The sequence below is a fragment of the Megascapheus bottae genome, chromosome X (assembly GCF_031878675.1).
Source record: "Megascapheus bottae isolate mThoBot1 chromosome X, mThoBot2.hap1, whole genome shotgun sequence".
Taxonomy (NCBI): domain Eukaryota; kingdom Metazoa; phylum Chordata; class Mammalia; order Rodentia; family Geomyidae; genus Megascapheus; species Megascapheus bottae.
In genome coordinates, this window is record NC_143547.1 from 8,883,723 (window position 1) to 8,911,342 (window position 27,620).

Genomic DNA, 27,620 nt, shown 5'->3' on the forward strand with positions numbered 1-27,620 from the left:
TTTTTAAATGAATATGATTAATTCCTTTATAGTGTTTTTGTGAGAGTCTAATGACAATGCATTGTAAATTGCCTTACTACCTGGTATACTAAGTATTTATTTTCATGATTAGCAATATCACAGAGAAACTTTAATGTGAAAACTAGAAAGAGGGGAATAGTATCAAATTGGTCTCATCTTCTTAGGTTTCAAGGCACAGGTTCAGTGTAATGAGATCAGTTCCTTGGCAACTTGTCAGAATGATCATGTTGTCATCTTTACCTTTTCACTACTATGGACTCCTTGTCCTTGAATCATGCCCTTCCATCCAAGCATGTTTTTTTTTTTTTTTGTGGGTAATGGGGTTTGATCTCGAGAGCAGTCCCCGAGCTCTTCAGCTGAAGGCTACTTCCCTACCCTCCAGCCAAGCCCCACTTACCATTTTCTAGTGTTTAATTGGAGATAAGAGTCTCCGGTCCTTTTGTGCCTGGGCTGGCTTTGAGCCTTGATCCTTGGATCTCAGCCTCCTGAGTAGCTAGGAATACAGATGAGAGCCACCGTGCCTGGCCACAGCACAGCATAGGAGCTCCTGAAATGTAGGCACAACTGAGTCTTCTGTAGCCACGTGTGGTCATAATTTAAAATAATAAGAAGAAAACATTTTTACAACAGTGTCACAACAGCAGTAATAGTTTGAAGGCAGGAATCTAGACATTTTCTGATGTATAGAAAATCCTGTACCTCAACAACAACAATAAGAAAAACCGTAAGTGAATGCAGTGTCATTACTTTTAAAATGTTTCTCAAAGTTGGAGGTATGGCTCACTAGGTAGAGCACCAGCGAATGAGCAAAAGTATCAGGGACTGAGTTTGAGTTCTGATCTCGGAACAAAAAGAAAGAAAGAAATGTTTTTCATATCATTTGCATACACTATGCAATGAGCAAAATTTCTGTCTCCATCATTGTGCTTGAATATTTTCAACATGAGTCCTAGGGCAAAGGAAAAACAAGTAACATTTTTATCTGCTTGAATAGCAAATGACTTGAATGACCTACAGGGACATGATGAAGAACCTATGGACAATGACATAATAAACTGAATTTTATCAATGTGAAGTAAAGATGGTTGTCTGTAGATACTAGGACCTATAATAATACTTCAGTATTTCCTTTATCTTTATATTTAGGACAGTGAAATTTTAATTAATAGCATTATTTCAAATATTATTAAAGGATTAAACACATACAATACATCCACACTTATTTTATTTCTGAGTATAAGTCCGCTGTCTTTCCTGTCTTTGTTTGAATATAAATAATCTTCCTCATCAGGTAAAAATTTAGTTATCACATGTTAGCAATTTTGGAGGTGAATGAAAACATACCATTCCCAAAAAACTAAATGTCTGTTTTTAATGTAAAAAATAGTCATCTATGGAAGGCATTTCTACCTTAATTGGTATAATTCTGATAAAAATAGAAAAGTTTTAGTTTTAAGATTAGATAGACCTGCATTTGGTGTCATAGCTTGGCCGTTAATAGCCATTGGACATTTAGCATAACTGAGATTCTCCTCCTTGATGCTATTGTTTCTTTTTCTGTAAAAATGGAGTAACACTAGTACTTGTGGGGTTTTCACAAAGATTTTTTTTAAATTTTGAAATGAATTAACCAAAAAAAGTAGATGAACTAGTGGTTCTCTTATGGATAGTATGGGAAGACCAAGAATAGAAACAAAGTAATTTTTATGTAGGGTTAGTTTTGCCCTTCAAAAGGCATTTTACAATATCTGGAGGTGGTTTTGGCTACACAATTCTAGCAGGGTGCTGCTAGTATCCAGTGAGTAAAGGATAAGAATACTGCTATGCATCCTGCAATTCCTAGGACAGTCTCCACAATAAGGAATTATCTAGATTGAAATATTGACAGTCTGCTGTCAAGAAACCTTGGATGACTTATGAATCAATTGACAGATAAATTGAATGCACAGCTACCAGAATATCAAAAGTAGAGACATTATGTAACAAAGAGATTGCCTTATATTTTGATTCAGAGAATCTGGAACCACTTTGAAAGTGTGTATATGCGCATACATATATATTTATCTACTCGGCATATTCCCTAGGATAAGGTGGTGAGCATCAGGGACTGCCCATCTTTCCTTGTAATAGAAAATGTAATCATGATATCCCCTGGAGCAGGAAGTGATGCATTTGTCTCTTGTTGAAATCATTTTCCCCTTTGGAAATAAGATGCAATACATACAACTAGGTAAATTTTAACTAGATAAAGTTTAAGTAGAGCTTAAACTGTTAGCTTTCAACATATTCTAACAGTTTCTTACCTTCCATATTTTTCCATATTTTTTTTGCCAGTCCTGGGCTTGAGCTCAGGGCCTGAGCACTGTCCTTGGACTTTCTCAAGGCTAGAGCTCTACCACTTGAGCCTCAGCACCGCTTCTGGCTTTTTTCTATGTATGTGGGACCGAGGAATTGAACCCTGGTCCTCATGCATGCTAGGCAAGCACTCTACCACTAGGCCAAACTCCTGGCCCAGATAAGACCAAACTAAACAAGGTCCCACCGAGATTTGAACTCGGATCGCTGAATTCAGAGTCCAGAGTGCTAACCATTACACCATGGAACTGGTTCTAACAGTTTCTTAAGTATGCTCTTTCAGATCAGTAGCTCTGAAAAGAAAAGTTATATGGTTAAATAAGGTTTGTGACACTGTTTCCTGCTCTTAGCGATGGTAAATGCACATTAGCAGTTTAAAATCTTGTTGAATTTGGAATAACTTATTTCCCAAATATATCTGTTCATCAAACCTTTTGTCATAATACTTACTGATTTTCTAATTGAGCTAATGTTTGAGAATATGTTTTGGGAAACACTAAAATAGACATCTATAGCTTCTGTTAAAGATTCATTTGTAATAAAAAAAACTTTGTTTTGCTTTTTGAGTTCCAAGCAATTAGCTTACAGATAAGCTTTTTAATTATTGTCTCTTTCACTTTTCACGAGAATTACATTGTCTTTCATATATTAGTCAGATTTTCAAGACAATGCTCTACTAAGATTTTGGGGAGAAAATCAATTGTTTTAAGTTAAAGGACTTAGGAACTGTATGCTTTTGGCCACCTAATATTTGCATGCATCCATCACCTTTCTTGTACAAGTCTGTATTAAAGCTGAGTACAGCAAGAGAACAACATATTTTAGAAGTGTTCATTTTTATTTTTATTGGATTTTCATTTTATTTTTATGTGAGCATTATCTTTTGAAATTTAATGACTTTCAATTTAATTCACTTTTGCTCCTCTTCAAATGTGTGCCTGTCTACCTTAAATAGTAGGATGTTTTTTTTTTCTAGAAGTGCAGTCAAGCATCTCAAAGTAATTTTTCTGTCTGGTATGTGGGATTTTGGTCTGTATATGACCAAGGGTATAGCTTAACTATTCATTAATACACTCATTTTCATCAAAGAATTGGCTAAAGTGTATCAAACAAATGAGTTTATGCATATACTTTTTCTCAAACTATCAAGAAATTTTTGTGAAAATTAAATGGTATGACAGATATATAGAGAATCTTTGTGCACATTTAAATAAAAAACCTTTGTCAACTCTAAGAGAGAATATTGCTCCTTAGGTACTGTTTATTACCCTGAATCTTAATGATTTTAGCATGCTTGTAGAGAAAGAAAAGGAGGGAGGAGTGGGGAGACTGGAGAAGAATAAAGTGATACAACTGAAAAGGGCAACAATTCAATGGTGTTTCAACAAACATATGGGTAAGATAAAATGGTAATATTGTAAGGATGGTAATCAGGAAATAATACTACTGGATCTGAATTGACTATCAAACAGTTCTGTACGGCTTTTATTTTATTAGAAACTGAAGAGATTGAGTCTAATATTGCTTTAAATGAAAAGAAAGGAGGGAGGGAGGGAGGGAGGGAGGGAGGGAGGGAGGGAGAGAGATTGGGAGGGAGAGAAGAAGGGAGGGGAGGACAGAAGGGAGGAAGGGAAACTGACTGTATAAAACTAAGGTCCAGCATATAAAGACCACATTTACTTGCTTGACAAGCAGTTAATAACTTATCTAGCAGGGTTTTTTTGCCAGTTTATCCACCAGATTTTATGACACTGTTTTTGTTTATAACAGTGTTCTAAGTTTACAGACAACATGATAAACAACAGAGATGTTTCTTTTATCTCTAAAAATTTACATTCTATAAGGGAGACAAGAATTAAGCAACTAAGCTAATAAATACTTATTTGACCATAATTTGTAGACTCTGAAAAGTATCAAGAGAAAATAAGCACAGATACAGAGAAACCTGAGAAACTTACATTTTTGCTTAGCTACTAACAGGGTCATTACTACTTCCATGCTGTTAAATCTAGATTTGGTAGAGTTGAGGGCAGAGGACGCATTTGAGAGAAGGTATGTGGAAGTGGAAATGAGGTGGAAGCTGATAAAAAGAGGCTTTCTGTGGGGTTCTCTGTAAAAGGGAGCAGAGAAATAAAGTGATATCTATCAAATTGTAGGGTGAAGAGAGTTGTTTAAAGAGTTGCTCTTGAACAGAACAGAGAGAACAGAAGCCAGTGAACAACTTAACTCTGTGATCTCCCCAATATCAGTGCATCTTTTAGTTCAAATATCCAATAAAATTTTATGAATATTTATTCTTAATCAGTCTTTTCCAGAGAAAAGGTGTAAAAAAGATATGTAAGTCCTAGTTCCTAGCAAAAAGTCCTGTACATACAATGAAGTATAAAATACAATCTAGTAAGCATTGTTGACACCAAATACATTAAGAAAATGCTGAAGGGACCAGAGAGTCAATAGTAAACTGTGTCAGAAGAAATGGTAGCATTTGTAATGTCACAAGAAATGCTTTACTATCTAAGCTTAATTTTTTCAAGGTCTGTGAATGGACTTAATGGTAGAGTGCTTACCTAGCATGCATGAAGTCCTGGATTCAATTCCTCAGTATCAAATAAACAAAAAGCCAGAAGTGGTGCTGTGGCTCAAGTTATAAAGTACTACCCTTAAACAAAAGAAGCTCAGAGACAGTGCCCAGGCCCTGAGTTCAAGCCATAGGACTGGCAAAAACAATTTTTTTCAAGCAGTTCTATATACCAATTTTATATTAAATACTACACATACTAAAAATAGTAATTTAAATATATCATTATAAAGAGCACTCTATCATTGTCAATATTCTTAAAATGATGTTTGATATGCTATTTGTGCCTAATTATATATAATTTAACTTCAGAATTAAAAATTACTTGCCATCAACTTTAGCCAGATGCCAGTGGCTCATAACTGTAGTCCTATCTACTCAGGAGGCTGAGATCTGAGGATCACAGTTCAAAGCCAGCCTGGGAAGAAAAGTCCATGAGACTCATCTCCAATAAACTACTTAAAGAAAGCAAGAAGAAGCACATGGCTCAAGTGGTAGAGTGCTATCCTTGAGCACAAAAAGGCCCAGGGACTACATCAGACCCTGAGTTCAAGTCCCAGGACTGGCAATAGATAGATAGATAAATAGATAGATAGATAGATAGATAGATAGATAGATAGATACATAGATAGATACATAGATAAATAGATACATGCATGCATGCATGCATGCATACATACATTCATTTCAAAAACAATATATAACTTACCTTCATTATCATTATTACAATATAATAACATATACAGAGCACCATTACCGCTTCTGTGAAGGTAAAAATTTAAATTCCTCAGAAGTGTAACAGATATGAAGCCAAATATCAAAATCATGTTTAAACTATAGGCACCAGTAAGTTTATGATAAAGTTTCACAGAAATTCCTCAAATAAAAAAATGCTTTATGCTTACCAGAATGAGAAAAATATTTGCCCTTAAGTGAAGCAGTCAGCAAAAGCTTTTAAAGGACCTGAACAATTTCTAGATTATTTTTTCAAATATTTTGGTTATTTTATGTACATTTACATAGGATGAGACAAATATATAATTAAATATTTGATTAAGTATTAATTTATACTAGTTGATTTGTTGATTATTAATTTACATTGTACATGAGTACAAGCATGCATTACTAATAATATGCATATTTTATTTACTATAATACTTATAGTAATTTTGGGGATTTTGATAGTACTGGAGTTTGAACTCAGAGCTCATGCTTGCTAGACTAATGCTGTATCACTGGAGCCATGCCTCTAGTTATACTTCTAGCTGGTTATTTTGGAGAGGATGTCTCATAGATTTTTCTGTCCAGATGGGCCTGTAATCACGATCCTCTAGATCTCAGCTTCCTGAGTAGCTTGAATTATAGGCATAAGCCACCAGCATCTGGCCTGTTGTGTTTTTTGTTTTTGTTTTTACTAATAAGATAGTACCAACCATAAAGTACTTTATTTTTGTGGGTCGTGGGACTTGAACTCAACCTGGGCGTTGTCCCTGAGCTCTTCAACTCAAGGCTACCGCCCTACCCTTGAGCCAAGTCCCACGTCCCAGTTTCCAGTGGTAAATTCGAGATAAGAGTCTCAAGTACTTTTGTGCCTGGGCTGGCTTTGAACATTGAGCCTCAGATCTCAGCCTCCTGATTAGCTAGGATTACAAGCGTGAGCCACTGCACCCGGCTCCATATAGTACTTTTTTATATGAACTCTGATGTCTTATAAAATTTAAATGCTGTTCTATACATGCAGTATCAAACATATTTCCAAAATACTTTTATGTATTAAATATAAGATATGGTCAAGTTTCAATCTACCATCAATTGTTGTTTATATAAAAATATATAAATGTATATTATTTAGCCATTTTTATTAACCCCATGTTGATATTCTAGAACAGTAAAAAAAAATTTAAGATTCAGTTTACAAGCAATCTCTTTATACCAAAACTAAAAATATACATTACTTTTTAAAATACTTTTATTTGCATTACTAAATTTGTAGCTTTATGATTAGAAAAGGAAAAGGCTCGATGTTCAGCAAAAGTCAATTTTAATTTTTAAACTCAGCTTTTTTCTAATTCAGTTATTTTCTTTCGTTTTTATTAATAACATATAGTATAATTCTATTAATAACTCAACTTTAAAGAATTGTTATTAACTGTTTTATGCAAAATTGTTCCTATGGTAATTATAAAACCAGACTAATCAGGAGCTTAGTTACATGCTTCAATGATTTAATTCCATTAGCATGTCAAAGATGACCAAAATACAATGAATGCAATTATGTATATTCACATATTGTGTTTGAAGTATATTTCTTCTTGTTTTTGTTGTCTGTTTACTTGTAACTAAACAACAGATCATCTCTCCCAAAAGTGTCAAATTTGTTTTATAAAATGCATGAAATGAAGCTAGGAGTGTGGCCTAGTGGTAGAGTGCTCGCCTAGCATGCTAGAAGCCCTGGGTTTGATTCCCTAGTACCACATACACAGAAAAAGCCAGAAGTGATGCTGAGGCTAATGTGCTAGCCTTGAAGAAAACCCAAGGACAGTGACCATGTCCTGAGTTCAAGCCCAGGACTGGCAAAAAAAAAAGGACAAAATGTGCAACAAATAAAACAATTCAGCTCTTTACTGGATTTTTCACTTTTCAAAAGATTTTCTCATAATTGCTTCAGTTTCCACATGCATGCTGAGATGGAGTTTATTTTTAAAGCTAAACTCTAAAGAAATAACTTGTAGGTGCTCTGAAAATGCAGCATTCTGGAGGATGGATTCTGCCAAGCAATGGATTAGATAGGAAAGAAACAACAAAACAAAATGCTAAACTTTTCCCCAAATCATTACCTGTGCTTGGTAGGCAGAATGTGTTGACCTAGACCATCTCATTCAAATTCCTTCTGTGTATATGAACAGAGATACATTCCACAAGAATCTTGTAATCTTAAGTGATCATTTATAAAGACAGTTGCTTCTTGAAAGGAAGCCACTGAATAGCATTATAAGGTCATTAATAGTTTTATCATTTCTAGCTTATTCTCATACTTTAAAATGTAGTGAAACTTATTAAATAAATTGTAACAGTGTGTATAAGAAGATTTAAGATTGGTATAATTTCCTCAAGAATAGAATTAGAAGTTTCCTAAACTTTTAATTGAATTTATTTTTTGACTGATGAAAAGGACATAAATGCATTGAACGATTGTAATAACTGATCATTAAATGTAACTAAGCAAAGAGGAAAAGGTACAGAAAAGAATTTAACTAAAAAATACCAGTGATAAAGTCAGTACATTAAAGGAGGAAGGACTGTTGAGTTTGGAATTAAGTAGAGATTACACTAGAAATGCAGAAAGTGGTACTTGGAAAGTAAGATCGTTGGAAGGATCGCTACTTTTGTAGATGACCACAAAAGTGGATGGAAAAGAGAATCTTAAGAACTTGAGAGGTATGAATATCAGATGCAGAGTACTGAAGTCACCTAGAAGTGTGGCAGAAGTGATTATTTGAGACCTGGATTTGACTATTACTATTTGGCACTTACCAGCTGTGTTTCCTTGAGCAAGTTGTGTACCCAATTACAATTCCCTTGTAAGGCTAATCGTAGTAAATTTCTTTACTTTTTTGGCAGCATTTATATTTCAACTTAGGGGTTCATCCTTACTAAATAGGCTTTCTACAACTTCATCTAGCTTGCAAACTATCTCTGCTTTGTTTTTTTGGATAAATTCTCATCTTTTGCCTCCTGCATAGCAGAGATTAGAGATACAAACTAACCAATTTGTTTGCTGAGATGATATCTCACAAGTGTTTGCCCAGGCTACCCTCAATCTGTGATCCTCCTAATTTCTGCCTCCTAACTAGCTTGGGATAACAGGTGTGTTTTATCAAACTAGCCTGTATGTTTCTCTTAAGATTGAAGAATTTAATGCTTATTAAGCTGTGGGGCAATACATAACATAGAATAAATAGTGCTGTTTTTATTATTATTATTAGAGTTAGCAATACTTATTTTTATGATCCATCCCCGTGCAAATTTCTAGTTTTTATTCATTCCAATTTTATTAAGCAATTATCTCATGCCAGGAATTATGATAGATACCCTTTTGAAACTGTCAAATGATTTTTGACTGTTTTATGGTTCATGAATTTCAAAATAATAATACATTGCAATCCTGCCAAAATGTTATCCTTAAAGTCTTTGCTATCACTTCTAGAACAAGCTAAAGCATACTAGGATTCATAAGCTAAACATCCTTATTGTAACCAAAGAAAGATACATAGGGAAAGGCATGAAAGAGATTCTAGCTTTGTTCCTAAGGCATAAAGATGCAAGTTAATCTTGTGATGTTCCAACATTAAACTATGGGCTAATGTTCTGCTAGATAAAAACACAGGTAGATGATATCTTGAATAGACATAGATATTTGGGGATTATGGAATAAGGCAGATTAGTTAGTGAAAATGAAAAAATTATGAAAATAATGAGCCTCTTCATAAAAGAACATACTCTTAATGTCTGAGTCTACTAAGAAAGTAAACCGCCAAGCATGGTGGCTCACGCCTGTAATTCTAGCTACTCAGGAGGCTGAGATCTGAGGATCAAGGTTCAAAGCCAGCCCAGGCACAAAAGGACCTGAGACTCTTATCTCCATCTAACCTTCAGAAAACGGGAAGTGTGACTTGGCTCAAGGGTAGGCTAGTAGCCTTGAGCTGTAGAGCTCAGGGATAATGCCCAGGCCAAGTTCAAGCCCCATGACCCATGGGGAAAAAAAAGAAAGAAAAAAAAAGTAAACCTAGGCTATTTTAGGCTATTATTTATTTATAAAATTACTTTAAGTTTACATTTTTACCAAGGCAATTGCTAGAGGCAGTTTCACCTTCTGGCCCAAAACACACATTTTCTTCATCTACACAAATGCCAACTACAAGGTTGCAAATGAGTGAGTGTGTTTTGTACAGTGGAGGCAAAAACCAGTGAAAGTTTGAGCAGGCATGGGGGAAAAACAATGTGATGTGAACTTTGTTCTCTGTGTTTAGGCAAGCTACGACCTATATCTATGCCAGTGGAATATAATTGGGTGGGGGACTATGAAGATCCAAATAAGATGAAGAGAGATAGTAGAAGAGGTAAGTGTTCTAGAATTTCAGTGTAGGCTGGGTTGTTTGACACTGAGAAAAATTGAATGTTCTTTATATAGGTTGTATGACTTTAGCAAGCAATAACTTCTGTGCAACAAAAGCAAATCAATTCAGCATTTGACTATCTTGACCCCTTCCCAAATAGTTATCATCTATGAATGCCTTCAAAAGGAATTCAAGGCAAATAATTACACTGTGAAAGAAATGATTGTCTGATTGTTCATTGCAAACTAAAATTTCAAAAGTCAAGGTCAGAAGTATGAAACTGCAAAAGAATTCAGTTTAGTGAATAAAAATAATTTATCACCAGTATCCTTTGATTCAAATAATACCCTACTTCTGTTGTATTGACTAAAAACTCAGAATGAGAATTGAAGCATGTGTACAAAAAAAAAAGCTAATGGAAACTGGGCTAGTGACGCTAATGAAAACTGTAGAAGTGGGGGGGGAGCTGATTTGCTTTTTTTTCTGTTCTGTTTGCTGTTCAGGGTAATCTTCTTACATGGGGGTGGGGCTACTCTTGAAGTATCTACCAACAGTAAGTTTTCATGTTCACTTATCCTGATAATGAGGTGAGCAGTAAAGAGACAAAAAGTCTCACTGCCAAATAGGATTTGACAAAGCGTGGATATGGTGGGACCAGATGGTCATAATTTTACTTCCACTTTCTGTAGGGGTTATAGATGATTTAAAAAACGTTCCTCATTTAACGTCCATAATGGTATGTTTGGCCTGTTTGCTTGTTATTTCTAGCCAATTTACAGAATTGATTTCATGACTTTGCAATTCCACAGACCACATGGACAAGCGAGCATGAATATCTGCTGCATTAGTCTCTTTAACACTTGTTTCATGGAGTGACAATTTCTGAAAATGTTGATACATCCAAGAACATCGACAGATTCTTCTATATCTATGTATACTTTTTATTTCCCAAGCTTTCGTTTCTCATTTAATTCATTTTCTATAATAAATCAAAACACTTAAGGGGATTATTATTTGCAATCTCTAAGTTACTCTTTTGAGACTTCATATTATACTATCATCTTATATAAAAATGCTGTACAAAGTACTGAGTGTTGACTAATAATTTGAGCATAGATTTTATGAACTCAATTTCATCACTTGGTTTATAATGTGCATACTACTACAAGTATGCTGTCTATCCTGCCATAGAACATTGTTTGTCATCAAATGAGAAAAATCCTCCTGGAAATCTTGTTAGACATTTTCAGACCCATGTTCCTAGAACTTCTGATTGTAGTTCCACATGCAATTCTGATATAGACAGTCCAAAGTCCAGGAGAGGTAACCTAAAGTTCTTTCTTCTTTTCCTGTCTACCCAAATTAAGACTTACTATTTTTTCACTACTTAATTGCAAGTCAAGCAAAAGTTCTGAAATGAAATCTAATGGCACAATTGGAAATGGATGCTCAATTTGTGGTACTTGCAAATTAATATTGGTTCAATTATCTCTTTTCATATAGAAAACTCTCTTCTTCGTTACATGAGCAATGAAAAAATTGCTCAAGAAGAATACATGTTTCAGAGAAACAGCAAAAAAGACACAGGAAAGAAGTCCAAAAAGAAGGGCGATAAGAGTAATAGCCCAACTCACTATTCATTGCTACCTAGTTTGCAAATGGATGCTCTGAGACAAGACATTATGGGCACACCTGTGCCGGAGACCACACTATACCATGTAAGTCAAATTTCACAAGCCTTTGATGCAACTTTTCTTGTGAGACAAGTGTCATTTTTTGATAAATTCTAAATTGCATTTGCTCTATTGCCAGATTTCCACAAAAGATACTAACTTTAGGGTTTGTCCCTAAAATGATGGATTATTATCTTCTGTTCATATGTTCACTGAATTTATATATGTGTATATATATATATATCCCTTCTTGAAACCAGGGAACCTCCAGGTGTTACATTCATATGGTAAAATCTCAGGTCATTTAAACAGAATAAGGCCAGAAAACAATAAGACAATAAAGCCATTGTCTGATGCAAATCAAGGTACAGTTTGATTCCACTCTGGCTCCCAACAAGGAAGAAGAAGTACATAGGTTTAGGTCAGGAAACATATAAGGTTTAGGTCAGGAATTTTATGATGAACTATTTAGACTTTCCTGAAAAAATAAAGAACTATTGAAGAATTCTAAGCTTCAATGCTGTATTTTAGGTTCTGTTACTTCTTCAGTGGAGAACATCAATCGAGGTGTCCAAAGCAGCAGAGACAGACATTTACTTTTAAAGATCCATATTAGTCCACTTCAGTTAAAGGGAGCTGGTTATGACAATAAAGCTGGAGTTTCTAATTGGGAGCTCTTGAAAAAACATACACTAAAAGTTCTTAAGTAGTAATTTGAACAGCTGCACTTGGTACTCAAAGGATCAGAAAATATAATCTACCATATTTTTGGAAGTGTACCATCCTAGGTATAACAAGATGTGAAGAGATTTAAAGAGTTTTATTCTCAAAAAAGCCCACTAGAGTGGACAAACTATGTTTCTTTAAGGGAATAAAAATATCACTAGTATAGGTGCCTAACTGTCTACTCTATAGTCCAAATTTCTTTCTACCCACAAACTAGCATAGGAGTTAAATCTGCTCCATTAAATGACTGAAATATAAGCCAGGCACCAATAGCTCATGCTCCTAGCTACTAGGTAGACTGAGATATGAAAATCATGATTAGAGCCATCTCTGACAGTATAGTCTGTGAGACTCTTATCTCCAGTGAACTACTCAAAAAAGCCAGAGATGGGGCTGTAGCTCAAGTAGTAAAGCACTAGCCTTGATCAGAAAAGTTCAGAGATAGTTCCCAGACTCTGAGTTCAAGCCCCAGGACAAACATAAACACACACAAACACACACACACACACACACACACACACACAGAGTTGCACACACACACAGAGGCACACACACACACACACACACACACACACACACACACAAACACAAAGGCACACACACAACAAATACAACAACCTGAAAAATCAGAATTTTAAATTGTATACCTGTATATGTAGGTTTATTGCATCTGAGGTGCCCAATAAATCATGAATGGATAAAGTATGGTATATGACATACAAACATACACATGTACATATGGATATGCATATACACACATACACTATGGAATATTACTCAGCTAGAAGGAAAAATAAAATTAAGTCAAAGAAAATGATGGAAACAAAGATCATAATGTAGAACAAGATAAAGTGGAAAAGATGACAAATTTTTATTATTCCACTGACATTTAAATGAGTATGAGACCAATACTCTTAAGTACATGTGAAAGGGTTCCCTTTTATTATCACCAATAGTCATAAGAATTATTTCAACACAGGTTTTCCTCTGGATTCCCAATTATACTCATAAGTAATAGCCGGAGCAAAGGTCTAAAGATGAGAAAAGCAAGCGGAATGAGGCTGGAGAGAGAATAAGAGACTGATTCAACCCAGAATGTGTCATCTATTAAGAGACTGGTTTTAATCCTAACAGAGTGGTACAGGGGCTAGGAACATGGCCTAGTGGTAGAGTGATTGTCTAGCATGCACAAAGGCCTGGGGTCAATTCCTAGCTACCACATAAATAGAAAAGGCTGGAAATAGTGCTGTGGCTCAAGGGGCAGAGCACTAGCCTTGAGCAAATAGTACCCAAGAACAGTGTCCAGGCCATGAGTTCAAGCCCCAGGACTGACAAGAAAAGAGTGGTAATCCAATCAGTATGCATTTAAAAACTCAGTCTATTCCATTTTCTCAGGCATATCCAAGCAGATGTATATTGTATATATTGTGTATATTATGGGGAAAGGAAAATTATAAAAATGACTCCGTGATAATTAAAAGTACTGTGAGCATTGTCTAGGAGTATTAATTACTGTGATCTTTCTGAAGGCCATTATTTAGTTTGGTACATAGACAACTCAGTCTAGTAACTTAACTAGTTTATTTTTTAAGTCCACATTTGCCTCCTATTTGCATTGTGTATTTTGAATCTATAATGTGATATTTCCAATAACTATTTCCATCTTTCTCAACTAATTTTGACAAAGGGTTAACACAAAATAAGGACGACTGTTAGCCTGTGGAGGAAAGGAAATCCTTCCTTACAAAACTGACTCACCAGTTCCAGAGTAGAAGGCTAGATATTTCCTTTGTTTTCATTGTTGGAAAAAGTGAAATAATAGTTTGTGTTGGATATCTATGGCATACAGAGGGTAGTGAATATTTGCGATAGGCCTGCAAAACCATTTGGTATGTAACAGTACAGACACATGCTTCTTCTTGTCTACTCAAGGCAGTCAGACTGTACTGATAGTTTTGTGTGGCCCATAATCATGTCACAAATGGGCAAATGGGCCTTGACAGAAAAACAGATTTCTTCATCCACGGATGAGAACATTGGATATTCAGTGTTCAAAAGAAAGAACACTATTGTTGGAGTTTTCTGAGCTTCTTGTTGATTTCACTTTGTACTTATTGAGTGTACCAGCAATTACCAAGTAAATTTATACATTTTTTCTGTCTTTTGAACCATACAAAATTTTCTTCCTTTTTTTCTTCAAAATCTACATCCAGAGAGAGCAAGGGAAGACGTGATACTGTCCAAAAAGAAATGTACTTATTACCTGACTTACATAACTGTAACATCTCTGTATATCCCCTTCATAATAACACTAAAAACAAAATCTATGTTCAAAGAACAGAACTCAAGCTCAGGTTAATTGATTTACCCAAAACTGCATTGTGAAAAACAGTATGCATGCTATTGTCACAGTAAAACCTGAATCTCCTACTCCAGGAGCCCATTTAAGTTCTTCTCTGATGCTTTGTACATTATATACGTTCCATACACAGAGGAATGGTGCTTTAATGGATAAATAAGTACATTTTGAACAAAATTTGACTTGAAGTTAATATCAGGATTGATTTCTATCTAGATTATCTTTGCTTTATATTACTACTTTTTACAAAATTAGGAAAAACATACAGAAGCAGTGCTGTAGTTATTCACCATGACCTATTGCTGGGACATTATAATACAATGAAGTTAAACTGCTTGGGCATTGGAAGTGGCTCTATTGCTCAAAGTGGTAGAGCACTACTAGCCTTGAGAAAAGGAGTTCAGGGACAACACACAGGCCCTGAATTCAAGCGCAATGACCAGTAAAACAATTGCTTGGGCCTTGTAGGAAAAATAGCATACATTATTTAAACGACATATTTTAATATTTCACAAAAATTGTTTTAATTTAAAGTAAAAAAATCCTTACATTTTCTTTAACAAATAAGATTAGTATCATTATTCAATCTTATCACCTTCATGATGAAGCACTAAGCATTTTTATTCTTCCTTTGGATAATATAGTCCCTTTTAATGGACTAGTACTGAATTGAAGAAGATTATGAAGATTAGGTACTAAGTTTCTTAGGCTACTATCTCTATAATACTAGCTACATGTAGTCTGAAAAATTGAGTTTAATTTAGAGAATATCTAGCATGAATTTCTTAGCAAAATCACATAAACATGAAAATACCCTTAAGCAATCTACTGTGTGTGTGTGTGTGTTGTGTGTGTGTGTGTGTGTGTGTGTGTGTGTGTGTGTGATGTAATAAATAGACCTAGATTGTAATCCCTAGTGCTACATTTTGGAAAACAGTCCAATTTTTTAAAAGCCTACACAAAATGTGACCTATACTATTTAGCTTCAGTCTGCTTACCAATCTTTACATGTGTTTATATCACAAAAAGACCTAAAATTTACAGTATTATGAAATATGTTTATATGCTTTTAGGTTTTTTTGTGGGTAATAAGGCTTGAACTTGGACTGGGCGCAGTCCCTGAGTTCTTCAGCTCAAGGCTACCACCCTACCCTACCATTGAGCCATAGCCCCATTTCCCATTTACTAGAGGATAATTAGGTAAGAATCTCAGGCCCTTTTGTGCCCAGGCTGGCTTTGAAATTTGATCCTCCAATCTCAGCCTCCTGAGTAGCTAGGAATGCAAGTGTGAGCCACCATGCCCTGCTGAAATATGTGTTTAAGATTAATTTCATGTATTTGTTTTGTCAGTATTTTTCCCTAAACTTAAATAAAAGGAAATAATTTGCTTTGCTCTAGCCAGCAGAATTGTCTATCAGCTCTTGGCTACATCTTTTCTTTTGTGAAATACTCTTCCCTCTCCAGAGAATGCATTTTATTTCTTTTTTCCTCTCACTAACTAAACCTTATATCCCTGGGAGGTCCCTGAAGTAAATCCGTTCCTCTTATTGTATTGTATTAACACCTAGTACTTTTTCCTGAAACCCTTTGTTGCTATTTATAATTATCCATCATTATTTGACGCTCTCCTTAGTAACTTTTCCCATGTACATGTTAGGACAGGCATGATGGAAAGAAGCAGCACCTCTATTTTGTTCAGTAGCTTAGAGACTATCAATAAAAATACGAAGGATTCTTCTACTGTCATAAATCTGGAATAGTCCCAAAGATATTTTTCATATATTTCTATTGTAATTAATAGAAGGGTTACATTATATTTGCCAGATAGAAGGTGTATTACTTCACAAACATTGATACCCTTTCTCATGTCTTGGTCCCCATTTCCTTCCCCCCACCCCCACCCCTCATCTTGTTTCCCCCCTGCCTTATCCTATTTCAAATAACCAAATAAACATATATACAATATATCAGATAACAAGGGAAAATAGTATAACAATATGAGATAACCAAGGGACAGCAAAAGAGATGAGAGATAACATAGTACATTAAGGACAACAAGCACACATTAAATGGTTGTTGTTTCTATATCCTGGAGGTCCTTTCATTTAGCATCATACTATATGGCCTTATGTATCTAGGTTTTGCTCTATTGTAAATCTCTGCTACGAGAGCCCAAGGTTTCTACTGATTATGACAAATGAGGGAAACCATTGAGCCTATGTTCCTTTGAGTCTGGCTTACTTCACTTAATATGATTTTTTTTCTAAGTCTTTCGATTTCCTTACAAATAGGGCAATGTCGTTCTTTCTGACAGCAGCATAGAATTCCATTGTGTATAAATACCACATCTTGTTGATCCACTCATCAACTGAGGGGCATCTGGGTTGGTTCCATATCTTTGCTATGGTAAATAGTGCTGCAATGAACATTGCTGTGCTAGTGGATTTAGTATGTCCTTGTTTCTGGACCATTGGGTAAATGCCAAGTAGTGGAATTGCTGGGTCATAGGGGAGTTCTATGTTTAATCTTTTGAGGAACTGCCCTATTGCTTTCCATAGTGGTTGAACGAGTTTGCACTCCCACAACAGTGTAGTAGTTGTCCCTCCTGGCCACATCCCCTCCAGCATCAATTGTTATTAGATTTCTTTATCATGGCCATTCTAACTAGAGTGAGGTGGAATTTTAGAGTTGTTTTGATTTGCATTTCTTTTATAGACAGAGATGTCAAGCATTTCTTCATGTATCTGTAGACCATTCTTATTTCTTCTTCAGAGAAGACTCACTTTAAGTCTTTGAGATCACTGTTTCTTTGGAGATTAGTTTGGGAGTAATTCAATTTTTTGAGCTGTTGATATATTTTAGATATGAGGACTTTGTCTGTTGTATGGTTAGTGAAGATCTTCTCCCACTCTATAGGCTTTCTAGTTAGTTTGCTAGCTATGCCAAAGACAGTTTTTTATCAGTTCAACAGTAAAGCGGATTGTCTTTACAAAAATTTAAATGGCCAAGAACAATGTTGCCATTATAAAACATATGATTTAAATCAGATGCATGACCCTAGATCCATTTCTGAGCCCTAATCAGTTTTAAAAAGATAATAATACTGCTTTCACTCTTTTTTAAATTTTATATTACATTACAGAGATTATGCTGCTGATTTTTTGTAATGGAAAGTAGATCCAGATAAGTAAATCAGGTAGCCTTCCACGACTAAAAATGTATAAATTTCCTTTGGGCACTGATAAACATATCAGGTAAAGTTCAAATAGAGCAGTGGAATCACTAAGAGACGTTGAATTAAAGGGCCCTGTCTCATTCATTTGAAGAGATTAAGTCTCTTCAGAAGAACCAGTGGTTTACAAAATGAAGTGAGGGTAAAACAAGGTAAACTAGAATCTATGGATATAATTTGAATTGATTTCAACTCTTTCACTATGAAGATTCATGGGCTCCTGATGTAGTGTCAGATGAAGTGAAGATCTGCTGGGAGCTAGAGGAGATGCAGAACTGACTGCTAACTGAAACTAATGCAAGCCAATAGAAAAGTAGCAATGCATATGGAACATGGCAGTGTCTAACACCATATACTGACCTTTAAAACATAATAGCTTTTGTTTCCCTTGTTCCCCAAAGTTAACACAAATTTATTTTGCTCCTATTCCCAATCTAAAACCATGCAGAAAAAAGAATACTGAAATGCATAATTCTTTCCAGCTTAGGCAGGTTTCAGTAGGAAACTTCCATATCACACTTCTGAAACACCTCATATATTATTCCTCTTTGTTTCAACTTTTTCTTTCATGTACTAAATGGGCAATGTCATGAACAGCAAATCTTGTGAATTTCTAGGACACTGCACTATTGTTTTTTCCCAGCCCCTACTTCTTGTAAATGGAAGATTTCTTAATATCTAGTTCCATTAATAGCCTATTCCACTTGCTTATATGTACACTTTTTTCTGCCAACATACAACTTGTGTAAAATTCTCAAAGAATTTTGATTTTTATTTAAAAGTTAAATATGTGAAAGCAGCTCTCATTTATCACAAGCATTTGAAAATTCTAAGCACCTTCTTATGTAAAAGAAAGAAACTATTGGTTTAACTAGTCACTGAAGAAATCTTGGAACTTTGTCGAAAATTACAGTAAGAGAAAGTTTCCATATTGCAACAAGAGAATATTTTGATTGCAAATTTTCCATAACTGTGGCAATTTGCAACTTGAGAATTTAATACCAGCTGAGCTTTCAAAATGTAACACAGAAACTATCATTTTCTTCCACAATTAAAATAAGTGCTTCTGAAATTTTTAGGAAAAGAATGACCCAAATTACCCTCCCCCAACACTTATCCATCCAAGAGAGGGAAGAATGGAGTTTGAACAGAACATCTGTGGACAAAATGAAAGACAAATGGTCTTTTCAGGCAAATGTCTGAAACAAGGATCTATTATAGCCAAACAGAATACTGTTGCATGCATTAGCATGGTTAAGAAGAGGATCAACAATACTTTCATAATGGCCTTTTATTTTGGCACATTCTATTTTTACGGCCAGAATTATGATTTCAACTCATCCATTCATAATTCATCATATAATTATTTGCATAAATATCTTTTGACACAGATATAATGTACTTTTGCCAGCCACATCTTGAATTTAAATTTAAAGTGTAAAATGCACTGAAACAATCTCATTGCAAGAAATGCTAAAGGAGATTTTATATAAAGGAACTTGTTTATATGTTCTTAAATGGTCTATTACAGAGAAGAACTTTCAATAATGTAGTGTACATAAATCACTAGAAAGAAGATACCACTTGTCCATCACCTAGAGACATGTTTTCTTCCTTTTTAAATTATCTTTAATAATCATGCAAAGGAGTTGCCTTTTAACTGAGCAACTTATTAATACAATGTATATTGATCACTGTCAGCCTTTTCAACATTCTCATCCATCCCTCCCTTACCCACCTCTTCCCTCACTCTTCTTAATTTTGTAGAATATACATTTGGTTCTTGACTGCATTCTTCCCCCTCTTTTCCTCTCCATTTTTCTATCCCTTTCAACTTGATTCACTCCACCTCTTTTTTTTCTTTTTCCATGTATATTTTTATTGTGATTAATAGAAGGGTTACATTATATTCGCCAGATAGAAGGTACATTACTTCAGAAACATTAATACCCTTTCTCATGTTTTGGTCCCCATTTCCCTCCTCCAACCCCCACCTCTCATCTTGTTTTCCCCCTGCCCTATCCTATTTCAAATAACCAAATAAACATATATACAATATATCAGATAACAAGTAAAATACTGTAACAATATGAGATAACCAAGAGACAGCAAAAAGATGAGACATAACATAGGCCATTAAGGACAACAATCACACATTATATTGTTTTTGTTTCTATATCCTGGAGGTTCTTTCATTTAGCGTCATCCTATGTGACCTTATGTATCTAGGTTTTGCTCTATTGCAAATCTCTGCTAGGAGAGCCCAAGGTTTCTACTGATTATGACAAATGATACTCCACCTCTTTCAAGTACCTACTTCCTGGTATTTTATTTTGCTGAATGTTAATTTTGACTTTCTAAGGAAATTCACTATTTGAGATCTCCCTTAAATCTGCCATTTTTCATGTAATATATTTGCATGCCACCCAATGTTTTTATAGCCAAGAACTTTTTCAAATTAGCATTCATCTTATCACATTATATCCTGTGCTCTTTATTCAATATTTTATTCACTGGGCCAGTATTTATTGAGTACCTATGCTCTGTCAGGTCATATTTTAGGCACAGTATAAGGCAATGTATAAAACACACAGAATTCCCCTTCTGTAATAGAGTCCATATTTGGAAAAAAGTCCAGATTAATAAATAAGTATATGTACTTTTATGTTAAATACTGAAGCAAACAATTAATCAGAAATGGAGAACAAAGTGCCAGGAACAATGGGAATCATACAAAGAATCTAGTGAACAGTAAGCATTTGAGTAATGACCTAAAGAAGGTAAGGGAGTAAGTCACAACAGAATATGAACAAAGAACACTTCAGACAGAGGGAACAGCAAGGATGAAGACCCTAAGGTGGGATTTACCTGGCATTATCTAGGATCAACCAGTGTGACTAGAATAAAGTAAGAATAAAGTAAACAAGAATGAGAGCAGTAGACAAAGGTAACCTGGCCAGGAATTATGGAGAAGATATGAAGTTGTTTTCATTGAAGGGTTTTATACATAGGAATTAAGTGATTCAAAACATTTTAATAAGATCACCCTGAGTCTTGTGTTACAACCGGCGACTGAAAGAACAGAAGCATGGAAAACAGTGAGGAGTATTTCAGTAGTACAAGTGAGAGATTGAAAGCTTAGGCCTCAGTGGTAGTAATAAAATTTATGAGGTTGTAAATAAGCTTCAAAGTGAAGTTGTTGTATCTTGAACATGAATTGGATATGGAATGTAAAGAAACAAAAGAATTGTCTCTACAATTTATCACCTGAGCCAATAGAGATGGAAAAAATGGAATTGCCATTTATGTAGTTATAGAAGATTAACTAGGATAGGAATAGAGTTGATTGACAGATGGTGAATATCATGAACTAAGATTTTTACATAGTGAAGCAGTTGAAGTAGGCAGTCAGAGCTCTGTCAAGAAGTTCTGGTTGGTAAAATGGATTCATAAATTGATAATGAGCATTAATTTGTGGATTAGTCTTAGAAATGGTAGTGAGAACATTAAGAACATTTAAGTCAATGATGAGTCAGGAAATTAATTAGACAGATTGTTTTATAAGAAATGAGATTCAAAACTACTTAAGAAAGGAATCGATTTTTTTGGCTTATTTTTTAACATCATGTACATATATGTATCTTGTCACTCCTGCACACCACACTCACACTACTAAAAATACACAGCAGTAAAACAAACAAAAAGATATAATTGGAGTAAAAAGAAAAGCTGCTCTTAAAGAAAGAACAAAATTCTCAATGCCAATTTGCAACTAAAGCTATGTATCTGCTACGCGACTGAGTCCAGAAAGAGAAAGAGATAGCTGGCTGGAAGATTCTTCTCTAATGAATATCAAAGAAAAGATGAGCTTCAGGCACTGTTGGGAAGTTACTGACCCTTTGAGTAAATTGAGGTAAATAGGCAAGTAGAACTTCCTCCCTTACAACCAATGGGATTTAATAAATATTCAACCAATGACAAAGGGTAAGACTTGCATAGAGCTGAATTTCACTACATCCCCAAGGATGCAAGTCAGATCTATACACTGAACCATGAGGTTCCATGAGACATACCTCTCCCACTTGGGGTGCAGTGATAACACAGTAATCCATGTCACAACTAAAAGCTCGAAGAGTGAAAACACAGGAAATAAAGGCAACAGACAGCAAAACTCTTAAACAAGGAAGGATGAGGACAAAACAGAACTTCCTTGCAGGAAGAACATTCCACTTAAAATCCCAAAACATCTAAAGAAAATTAATGCTTAAAGACAATGAACTAGACAAGCAGATGATGTGTTTACCTAATAAATGAAAATATGATTAATTCACTCTAAAAAGTTCTTAAATTTTGAAATAAAAATAGTAAGATCAAACAAGATATTTTGAAAAGCCAGTACCCACCAGTTAACCTAGAAATGTATAATATTGCAATAAAGTAAACATTATAGATAAGATAAATGAGAGTAGATCTAGTAAGACAGAATGAAAGCATTAGGAAATTGAGAGATTATAGGATAAATTTACCTATATGACACTGCAGAAATATGAAAGGGTAAAAAGCATGAAAGACACAAGGGAAATAAATGGGAAAAATTAAAGAAGAGTTAGCAAAGAAGACCATTTGAAGAGATAATGGCTGAAAAATGCTCAGAATAAAAGAAGTAGCACTTTTAAAGCAATCCCATGAATAAAAAAAGATTAAGATAAGTGATAATCTAGACATATTGTAGTGAAATTGCAGAATATTGGGAAAAGAAACTGTTTTAGAAACTACATAGAGATTCTAATAAATTACAAGAGTCACTGTAGATGTCTTAAGAGCAAAAATAGATGCCAAAAGAACACAAAAGTAAGGTGGGTGTCAGTGGCTCATGCCCGTAATCCTAGCTACTCAGGAGGCTGAGATCTGAGGATCACATTTCAAAGCCAGCACAGGCACAAAAGTCTGTGAAACTCTTATCTCCAGTTAACCACTAGAAAACCAGAAGTGGCTCTGTGAAAAGCTCAGGAACAGCACCCAGGCCCAGAATTCAACCCCATGACTGCCCCCCCCAAAAAAGCACTAGTGTTCAAATTGCCAAAAAAATTATTTTTACTCCAAATTCTATACCCAGTGAAGCTATAATTTAAAAGTAAAAGATTTTTTAATTTAATTTAATTTAGTTGTTGGGGTGATGTATAGAAAGATTACAGTTACATTCATCAGATAGTGGGTACATTACTTCTTGTACATTGATAACTCTTCTCATATTTTTCCCACATTCCCACCCTCCCACTCGTCTTGTTTTTCCCTTACCTTCCCATTTTCAAATACACAAATAAACATATATACAGTATATCAAGTACCAAAGTCAGACACAGTAACAACATGAGATAAACCTTAAGGAGAAAAGAAGAAAAAAGAACTAGCTACACATAGTACATTTAGAACAACCGTCACAAAGATAAACCTCTTATTTCCATATCCTGGAGCTCAGAAAGTAAAAGATTTTTATATTTTCAAGTACAAAAAATGAATTTGTACTCACAGACTGTTGTGCAAGAAATTTGAAAGCATATACTTCCTTGAGCATGAGTGAAGCCGAAAGAAGGATGATCTGAAACTAAAAGTATAGAAATATAGCTGGGCACCAGTGATATACACCTATAATCCCAGCTACCCTGGAGGCTGTGATCTGAAGATCATGATTTGAAGCCAGTCATGGCAGGAAAGTCCATGAGACCTGTATCCCTAATTAAGCTTCCAAACAGCCAGATATGTTGCTGTGGCTCAAGTAGTAGAGTGCTAGCTTTTAGCACAAAAGCTAAGGCACAGCACCAGGCCCTGAGTTCAAGTCCTAGGACCAGCACACAAAAAATAAAATGCATTATGAATTTTCATTCTCATGAAAAATATATTCCATTAAATGTGTGGAGAGATTCAAAGCCTTTTTCTTAAAGTTGTTTAGGGCCCTTTAATAATCTATATTATCCATTATAGATATATATGTATTTAATGTCTTGCTTTTATTAAATTATTAAATTTTATATAATATCCTAAGAAACTGAAATTACTGTACAAATTAAATTTATTTAATAATATTAAATATATCACAGAATTCTTGCTTATTACATGAAGAAACTACCATACAGAGCTTATTTATGTATGAATAGTGAATCAATTCTATCATAGGTTTGTAAAGGATTTTTTATAGTATATGGTTGTTTGGGGATTCCTAAGATCACTCATACTTTTTTTTGTGGATCATGGAGCTTGAGTTTGGCCTGGGCACTGTCCCTGAGTTCTTCAGCTCAAACCCTAGCCTTGAGCCAAGCTCACTTCCCATTTTCTGGAGGTTAATTGGAGATAAGAGTCTCAGGTCCTTTTGTACCCGAGCTGGCTTTGAACTTTGATCCTCAGATCTCATCCTCCTGATTAGCAAGGATTACAGGCATGAGCCACACTGCTCCCAGCTTCACTCACACTTTTGTTCATTTGTTAGAGGAACTCACAGGACACAACATATGATTATACACATAGTAAGATTAATTACAGTGTCATGCAAGTGTATATAACCCAGTAAGGAAAAGAGATGTTCATGGAATCTGGAGAACTCTATATTCAGGCTTCTTATGCTGTCTCACTCTCATGACAGGTCATGAAGAGCATCAAAATGCAGTCACATGCTTCTCCCCAGGAAATATCCCTACAGACTCAACACTAAGGAATTTATTGGGTTGGTTTTTGAGCTACACATTTCTGGCTAGCCACTACCATAATCAAGACTCACAGAAAGAAAGCAAGTATTCATAAGTCTAGGTGAATGAAACTGTCAGAATTTGCATGTTAGCATAGAAAACTTAAATTCCCAGAGGCTAGCCAGAGCCAACCCTGCAAATAGGCCCTTCTAATATATCACCTTTAGCTCTGCTATGTTAACACTTTATTGCAGCATATAGTTTAATTAATTTTATTTTTAATGCAAATGGAAAAATATACAACTCTCTCAAAATAACTCCATTGTAATATTTACATAGTTACAAAAGAACATCCAATGTTTTGTATTGTTGAATGGTGGATAAATTTGTACTAAGTACCTAGAACTTAGTGTTTATATATTTAAAGGGAAAGATGATAAGCTTTTTACAAATAAAACCTATAAAGCATAAAATACATTTTTCTATAGATTCTTTTCAGTAAACATTTAGATTCAAAGGAAAAGCATACCAGGGGCCCAGGGTCTAGCTCAGAGGTAGAATAAAACGCAGGAAATATATTATATAACTCAGTTCTTCCAGGCTGTTATCCATGCAGCTTCTTGAAAAACAAACTACCCCCTACCTTTGCCATTTTTCAAAATAATGAGCTGTAAAACTTTAATGATTATTTGTGGAAACGGAAAAGGAAAAAATCAGTAACTTTTACAGCCAAATAATTTATGAGAAATAACTAAATTAACTATACTTAAGTTCACTATCCTGGATTATTATTTGAGCTACCATTTTAAAGCAAAATGCTCTCAAGAAAATCAATACAACAGAATGGATTTTGTCTTTTATGCTTTCTCTCAAAAATTGAATAAGATTTTCTATAGCCATAAATGTTATAAGGGTATGTGTGCATGTGTGTGTATAGATAGATAGATAGATAGATAGATAGATAGATAGATAGATAGATAGATGATAGACAGATAGATAGATATAGATATAGATATAACATATGTGGCACATTCATTCATGCTCTTACATTGCTTTGAAATGATCCATTATTGATTGGGGGTTACAATGTATGTCAGTAAATTAACTGATCCTTATCTTTACAGCTAGTACTTATCAATGATATATTCCATTAGACTTCTATAAATCATTCAAAGAATAAGGAAATTATTATAAGTAGAATGCTATTTTTTGAGTAAAGACATTGAATAAAATGTGCATTTATTGTATAAGACCAAGGCAATCAAATTTTATAGAAATAAAATCCAGCAGACCATTACTGGCATACCTTTGTGAAAAAAAGAAATATCTGTTACTTAAAATTTATTTGAGGGCTGGGAGCATAGCCTAGGAGTAGAGTTCTCACCTCGCATGCACCAAGCCCTAAGTTTGATTCCTCAGTACCACATACACAGAAAGTTAGAAGTGGCACTGTGGCTCAAGTGGCAGAGCATTAGCCTTGGGCAAAAAGTATCCAAGGACAGTGCCCAGGCCCTGAGTTCGAGCACCAGGACTGGCAAAAAAATTATTTCAAAAGACTATCCATGAATTAACAGTACACATGTTATCTGTTTCATCTTAGGAGTTATCATAATTAATATTATTACATCAGCAAACAATATAGTGTAGTCAACTATCTCACTAGACCCAGTAGCTAATGGGAGGCTGCACCAGGCAATATATCTGTGGTATTGCTGTGTCATACATTAAGCTGTTCCAATCCTTAGCATTGACTAAATAGGCAGATTTAACTAGGATAGTCATTGAGGTAGCCAAGTACAGATAGCATTTGCAAGGTAACCATTATAATAATGTTTTATGGAAAAAGAGAAATACAAGTATAAGGTAGTGCAGTCAGTGAATAAGGTGCCTCAATGGATTATTTTTCTTGTACTAGAGTTTAAACCCAGGGCCTAATACTTGCTTAGCTGGCAGTCTCCTCCTTGAGCTATACCTAGACTAAATTTTATAAAGAAAAGAGAGTAATGTTCTCTACCCAGGACATAAAATGCAACAATGCTGTGTCCAGTCAGAATCTTTTCATGAGAACAGTGTTATCAGGAAGGTACTTAGTCTAGTGGCTGCCTCAACTGTATTTAAGGATTCCCAGCGTGTGTCTTTCTTATGTGTCCTGGTGGGGGGTGAGGAGCAGAGGGAAAAGAGCAGATAGAGAATGTGTAGTCACTGGCATAAAGTCTCCACCTCCAACATAAGGTTTTACTAGTTATATTTGGAAATGCAATCTCAGAGACTTTTCTGACAAGGCAGGCAATCTTCCAGGTCTCAGCTTCCTGAGTAGTTAGGATTATGGGTGTGACCCATGTGTGTCCAACTTCAGTAGATATTTTTGAAGTAATGATGATGATATTCTAATATATACTTAATATATCAGACATATGGTCATGGAAGTGGGTGTCTGGTCTTTGGAAATAGCTGAAGAGCTGAGGTGCTAACACCATCTCTCTGAAGATTAGTCACTAAAAAGAGTGATGGAAGTTAGACATGAGAAGAAAATATCAATCAAAAAAAAGAAAATATCAATCCAACTGCTGAAATATTTAAATTATTGGATTAGAAGACTGAGCAATATTCATATTTCCCAGTCAGCTTCACAAGATATTTTGTGAGAATCAAATGACATATCATCTGAAAATGTACAATAAACCCCTAAAGAAAACATAGGTTTGTGTGTATGTGTGTGTACACATGCCTGCATGCCCTCAGTTTTCACCAGTGCTTCATAGTCTAATTTCTCTGCTCACAAAATAAGTGTAGTGATAATATCACTACCTACTTCATGAGAAATCAGAAAGTTTAATGACCTGGTATATTCATATATTTTGAATGATTAGAAACCCAAT

General features: G+C 34.9%; 1 protein-coding gene and 1 non-coding gene across 6 annotated transcripts in view; one reads left to right on the forward strand and one right to left on the reverse strand.

Annotated features, from left to right (window-relative positions):
• Cnksr2 (connector enhancer of kinase suppressor of Ras 2) overlaps positions 1 to 27,620 on the forward strand; it is a 239,510-nt gene that overhangs the window by 145,500 nt on the left and 66,390 nt on the right. For 3 of the 5 annotated variants that reach the window (XM_090326749.1, XM_090326744.1, XM_090326747.1), the window contains 2 exons: positions 9,985 to 10,074; positions 11,575 to 11,789. In XM_090326749.1, the coding sequence (XP_090182875.1) occupies positions 9,985 to 10,074; positions 11,575 to 11,789 (305 nt within the window). The remainder of the gene's footprint in view (positions 1 to 9,984; positions 10,075 to 11,574; positions 11,790 to 27,620) is intronic. The other 2 variants (XM_090326745.1, XM_090326748.1) reach the window with 1 other exon arrangement.
• Positions 2,555 to 2,626, reverse strand: Trnaq-cug (transfer RNA glutamine (anticodon CUG)). The gene has a single exon. It is a non-coding gene; the product is annotated as a tRNA-Gln (tRNA).